The sequence below is a fragment of the Musa acuminata genome, unplaced genomic scaffold (assembly GCF_036884655.1).
Source record: "Musa acuminata AAA Group cultivar baxijiao unplaced genomic scaffold, Cavendish_Baxijiao_AAA HiC_scaffold_61, whole genome shotgun sequence".
Classification (NCBI taxonomy): domain Eukaryota; kingdom Viridiplantae; phylum Streptophyta; class Magnoliopsida; order Zingiberales; family Musaceae; genus Musa; species Musa acuminata.
Window position 1 is genome coordinate 128,683 of NW_027020342.1, and position 6,474 is coordinate 135,156.

A 6,474-nucleotide genomic window follows, 5' to 3' on the forward strand; every position below is an offset into this window, starting at 1 on the left:
AAACAACTACTTACTAGGTACTAGGCGTGTTGGCAAGGTCCCGTAGGCTTAACGTACAAACTTGTGAATCCAATCAACGTCCAACACTATCTCATATCCCCATCCCACCAAATACCACCCTCGAGATTCCAAGGTACTAAGATGACTAATATTTTTCTTCACACCGTAGCCTATAAAAAATAGTCTGTGGCATGTAAAAACTAAGTCATTTTGGGATAACTTTACTTATTCTGATGAACAATCTATTTTCACTTACAGTTTTGAAGCAAAACGCACAAAAACAATACAAATATATTTACTAGTAAGATTGAGATATTCTGTAAAATTACCAAAAATTCCAAAAGAAAAACATCAGCAAAAATTCCAGAGGGAAATTTGTTATGTAGGTTTCCAACATAACCATATCCAACACATCCAAAACATTTGATGCTTCACAAATTCACATACAATACACAAGACCAAAACCCACCTTGTGTGCTTACTTACCAAAAGCCACCAATATGTTTGCTGCCATGGCTATTTTGTCATATGAAAACAACAATACATTCTGGAGATTAAGTGCCAATATTAACATGATTTTTACATTTTTGACAAACCAACAAAGCTGAATACTTAAATGAGTAATGACAACTCCAGACATGAGGCATTTTTTTCACTCGAGTACAACTGCACCTAAACGACCCAGAACCAAGAAACTATTGAACCAGTAGCCAGGCCAATCACTAGGAACAGAACGATAACGATCCCTGCAGTCTCGGAGTGCTGTATCGGCACAGATTTGGGTGCAAGAATCATCAGCACTGAAGTAAGATACCCATTTGTTAGTCCCAAAAGGCATGTCAGAATTGTGACTGGGATTTCTGTGCGGAAGAATTTGGGGCCATGCAAGCAACCAAGGAAAAGCGGATAAAAGAGAAGCCTTCCGACACAGCAAGCAACTGCAACATTAGTATTCTCAAGAAGATAGACTGCGGTCAGAGACTTGCCGACCAGATCAAATACATTGTATCCAGCAATGAGAATAATTGAATACCAATCCTTGAGGACATCAGAGTGAACATCCTCGGTGATGTATCCCGGGAATATGGAAAGTGTAACAATGTAGATGAGGGAGATCCCAAAACCAGACCATTTGATCCGTCCCACGATGTGCCACAAGGTTGACCTCCATGCGGATCCACTCTTGGGACCCTTCTCATTCCTCTCTTCTTTCATAGCCTGTCCTTTGATATCTTTGTAGTATTGGACAACAGGAAGCCTGTCTGCTATATTATAGCAAACAATACAGATGGCCATCACCACAATGCTGACGATGAAGTAAAGGTTTGCACTTTTTCTTAACCCACTATCATCTTGTGGATAAATGGCTTTGGTAATTACTCTCAAAGCTGACACAAGTACCCCTGTATAAAGCAGATTCATAGCATCAAAAGTTGGTTTCATATGCAAAAAGTCCCAAGATAAGGAAAATCCACACGATAATCTGTTTGATGAACTTACATATTCATGTAAACTTTGGAATACTAAGATTCACCACACAACACCACAATCACCACACTATGTCAACAACAGGAGGTCCCAAACATTTGCGGCCTGCTATATTAATCTTTTTCCACCATATGATTTAATACCACATAAAAAAAAAAAAACCATCATCTCCAACATCCAAAATGCTATCTTCAAGTTTATGAAGTGTCTGAGAGTTCTATGTCTCTGAAGACATTACTAAGAACAGATCCAGTTCTGGTTAGTTATGGCTTGCATCTGAGCTGACATCATAATTGGCTTGATTAAGCTGAATTGAGAGAAACCTCCATGGTAATCTGGATTCAAATGTTTTAGCAAATTTACTTTGGAAGGGCATCGAGTTAATACTCCATGCTTCTTCAAACCCATGCTTTTCCTTTTCCAATTTACTTTGGCAATGTTTTAGGCTTTTAGCGAATTTACTTGGGGGCTTAAGAATTAATTTCCTTCAAAATCCCTTTAGTGGATGGTGGAAGATTATTTGAATTTTGAGTCACTCAACTTTAAGGTGAAATTTTACTAACCAATTATAATTTTTTCAGATTTCTAGATCTATCCTATGATTTAAAGATTGCAATTGAAAATTCCTGAAAATAACTGTTACCTATATTTTAACCATCTTCATTCAATACCCGTCCCTGATGAAAGTTTGAACCAAAGCAAATATTAGCTCTTCAGGATAATTAAGTAATTATGGATTTAAAGAACAATTCAGACATCAAGGATGCATTAGCTACAGGGACAACTATTGAGGTTTAAAGTGCCCACAACTAAGAAGTATATGAAAAGGAAGGCGGCTAAGGAGAAAGAAAATCAGAGGTAGAAGGAAAATTAAACACAACAATAAGAAAAAGAAATCCACAAAACTGAGAAGTGAAATGAAAAGTACCATGTACACATAAGATAGAGCGAGAGAGAAAGAGCCATTGCTTCGACTAAAACATAAAAAAATTAAAAATTTAAAGTGCAAATAAAAAATTATAAGCATAAAGAATATTATGAGAGATAATAAGAAAATCAATAAAGATGGATATATGAAAACAAAAAAAAGCGGGAGAAGCATGCACAAAATGGTGCAATATAAAAAGAAAGTGTGGCATGATAATTAGATCTTTTCAGAAACTTTTGCTATATTGTAAATTATTCACATAGATAATAGTGTAAGGTAAAACCCAATAGGTACAGGACTTAGGGCTTCATTGAAGTCAAGTTCAGTCTTGTAAATTGAATCAAATTCAGTCTTATATTATCCTGGGTCTAATATAAGTCAGATGCTCAAAAAGGCCTTTGTATGTGAACAATAAATTAATGATTTATACTAGAAAAAAGTCCTAGATCTGACTTGCTCAATCTACAAGGGGTATCCTGGTTGGTTTGTTATCATATAATGGGTGTCATAGAGCTATACTTTATTTAGAAGGTCAGGTTAGGTATTGTTATTGAGGTACTCAGCTGGTATGACAGATAGTCTTGTATCACTTTTGGTTGGTGGAAAATCTCGGTAATCAAACAGCTATGTGCTATCTCATGATTCCTCTTCTTATTATCTCTGTGTAAAACTTATCAAATGTCTATTTGTCTGTTAAGTTTGTCGCTGTCCCTTCAGATTTAATAATTAGTGCAAAGACTGTCCTTTCCCTCCTTATTTAATCATCTATATTTTCTCCTTGCTTCCTGTGTTTCTTACAGAAGGCCATGCTTTCTAGATCCAAAAGGGCAGAAAGCAGTCAAATCTGAATCTAAGCCCATCTCTGTGGCCTTACAGACTGTTATCGATTATCACATATCCAGTCTCATGAAAAGCAAGTGTATGAAACAACATATTTTGGGCATTAAATGTGATATACAGTCTATGAATTGTCATGCTTGTAATTATATTAGTTTTGTCTTGAAGATTGCTATGTGCAAGTCAAGCTTCAAACAAGGGTTGACAGAAAAACAAGGGATTCTGCTTAAATTCTTGTAAGGTCACATTTAACTAGACTTAGACCTGAACCAAACCTAATTCTTAAACATCATGGTTTCTCCAAAGTAAAACCTAAAATTTTTGGACAACCTGTACACAACAAAGTTTGATTCAAAATTTCATCTAACATAATGTATGAAAGGAACTCTACATTATTTTGATAAAATCTTTTATCTACCTAGAGTCTTAGACTTGACCTGGTTGATCTAAAATTTTCACCAAACATAAAAATTTAAATAAAATAAAACTAACCTGTACTTTCATGAAAAAGCAAGATGGAATAGCATGTCTGTCAGAACCAATCCAGTTTGAACAATCTGACGCTTACCTACACAGTATGCCACACCCAGTTTCTTATGGGTTGGATTAGCTCCATTGGACTAAAAATTACCGCGAGTACTTCATACAAGTTGCTTCAGACTGAACTATCCCTGGTTCACTTGACTCAGTTAGTCTTGAATTAAATTTAATCAATTCTGAGCCTAGACTAATGTGCTAAGAACAAGGAATGAATAAATAACTCTTCAACCAAACAAAACATCCAGCTGTTTTAGGAGAGAGGTCAATCTTACTTGGCTGTGGATCATAATATATCCCATAGGTAGAGTTTAAATTCACTTTATGGTGGGATTGTAGGATGGAAACCAATTAATATGTGATGATGCCCATGAAGAAAAAAGATGTGACTAATTATCACCGTGCAAAAAAAAAATTAATTGCACAATTAAGATTCTACTTTCAGAAAAATTAATGCTTTGAAGCCAAGATACAGAGAAGAAGAGCAATTGAACAAAATCAGAAAGTAAAAGTCCATGTTGGAAAGCAAATTGAAAACAGTAAGTCATCAATTCCAACAAAATTGAATGTTGTTCTTGGTAGACAGATAAAATGCATTAAAAAATAAGGTAAATATAATATCTTTAGTCGTTGAAGAGTACTCTCCAGATAATTCTGTGTAATAAGATGATGGGAGAGGAACTGACAAATTGACCAAAATATAGTTGGGTCACCAAATCTATACTAAATCCAAAAGTCATGAAGGCTACTAATATGCATGCTTTTACACTGACATAGCAGACTATAATTGAAGGCACTAGTCAATATAGTTAGAATTCACCTTAATACTGCCAAGTCCAATAAACAGTTATAAAGTCAATGCGTAAGCACTTAGTACCTAGATAGCAATCAATTTCATTATTTATCCAGCTGGTCTTGACTTTGAAATAGAAAGAAACAAAGTTCTGCACTGGACTATCACAAGATATGCATTAATTCCAATAACTGTTCCAATTGTAAAATGCACACAAAATTATTCCATTGAAGCAAAAGTCCACAAATATTAGCCAATAGGAACATAATACCTATATCAGCATTGAAGTATCATTAAGCTAAACCCTTATTTGTATTCTATACCACAGAGTCAACAAGTTTAAGTTGTGCTACACGCAACACTCTAAAAAATTAAAAACAACTAGTTATAGTCAGAATTTTCCAAAGTTCTCGTAGGCTTTGCACATTGTTGTGAATGTACTTTATTAATTGAGCAACGTAAGATGCAAACTGTTATGCCAATTAAGTTTTTTATTCAATAATGAAGTTTTTATTCAATAATTGACTGTCATTGTCATCCAAAAACAATTATCATTTAAAGGTACTATCGGCCTGTGATTTGCAGTTTCTTTTTAAACGATATGCCTTGTGCCCTTTTCTCCCCTCTCTCATGACTATTAAAAGAGATTTCGAAGGTATTATCCATGTGATTCTCACTGAACTTTCTCATTCCTCAACCCACCCCATCCCATCATCCAGATCCGATTGATCTTTTGACTTTAATTAAAGAAAAAGAAGGAAAAAAAAACTGTAGATCTGATAGAGAATCAATACCGGAAGCAGCAGTGCCGGCGACCACCGCCTGCATGTACCTCTCCGGAAGCTCTCCGGCAGATCCGATTACACCGCCCTGGACGAGGGCGTCGGCGATGCCGGAGAGGACCACGGCACCGACGGTGACGTCGTAGGAAGCGTAGAGGCCCCGTACGCCCCTGACGTAGGCGGCGTCCATGACGGGGACGATGAGGAGGGAGACGACAAAGAGGGCGAGGCCGGCATTGATGCGGAGGGGGGCGCTGGACAAGTGGGCCCATCCGACGATGACGAGGAGGAAGAGGAGGCAGGTGAGCATGTATGAGACGGAGAAGACACGATCGACGGGGGCATCCGGGTAGAGGTAGCTGAAGTAGTCGACGGCGGTGATGAAGGCGTTCCACGGCAGGAGGAACCCCGCCCCCAGCGTGAAGTATACCGCGTACGCTACGTGGAACACGTCCTTCGGGGCAGCCACCACCGCCTTCGAAGGCGACTCCTCATCGCCGGCCGCCGACACGAGGAGGCCCGTCCTCTCGTCCTCTCCGCTTCCTCCCATCCTCTCTCTCTGTCTGCCGACCAATTATTGTGAGCGTTTGACCAACGACCGGAGATGATATACGGTCTGGGCGTGCAAGCGCTTTGAGATTCGGAAGTAGCACTTGATGTTGGTAGCCGAGTAGGGAGGCAAGGATCCCCTCCAAAATTCTGCGTCGCCACCGTGTCCCTTCCACATCATCTCCCATCTCAACCGTCCATCATCGAGATGACGGATGGAGCCCACATGAGCGAGGGTTCAGATCTTAAGTTAGACAGGCTCATTGGTAGCGCGGACGGTGGAGATATGAAAGGTGAGGACAACGGGGAACGACACGTACGAATTGCAAGACTCCGATATGTAGTGCCAGTTGCAGAGGATCATTCGCCTCGTCATGGAATCTGACTCGGACACAGCCTTGCTTCCAAGGAAGGAGAAGAATCGCAGTAGTTCAACTACCCCTTTAACACGCACCAAAAGTTGCTGCCCCGAACAACTTTTCATCCGACGTGGCTCCTTCCCGATCCTCCTCCCCTGCGGGCTCCACGGATCAGCTTCGTCAGGAGGAATTACCGGGTGA

The 6,474-nt window shown here is 39.1% G+C and overlaps 1 protein-coding gene across 1 annotated transcript; it reads right to left on the bottom strand.

Moving 5' to 3' along the window:
* Window positions 1-455: 455 nt before the first annotated feature.
* LOC135654369 (equilibrative nucleotide transporter 1-like) lies at window positions 456-5,953 on the bottom strand. Its single transcript, XM_065175602.1, has 2 exons — window positions 5,378-5,953; window positions 456-1,403 (listed from the first exon to the last, which is right to left on the bottom strand). Exons 1-2 carry the CDS (start codon window positions 5,913-5,915, stop codon window positions 673-675), a joined length of 1,269 nt encoding a protein of 422 aa, XP_065031674.1. The 5' UTR covers window positions 5,916-5,953; the 3' UTR covers window positions 456-672.
* Window positions 5,954-6,474: the final 521 nt, after the last annotated feature.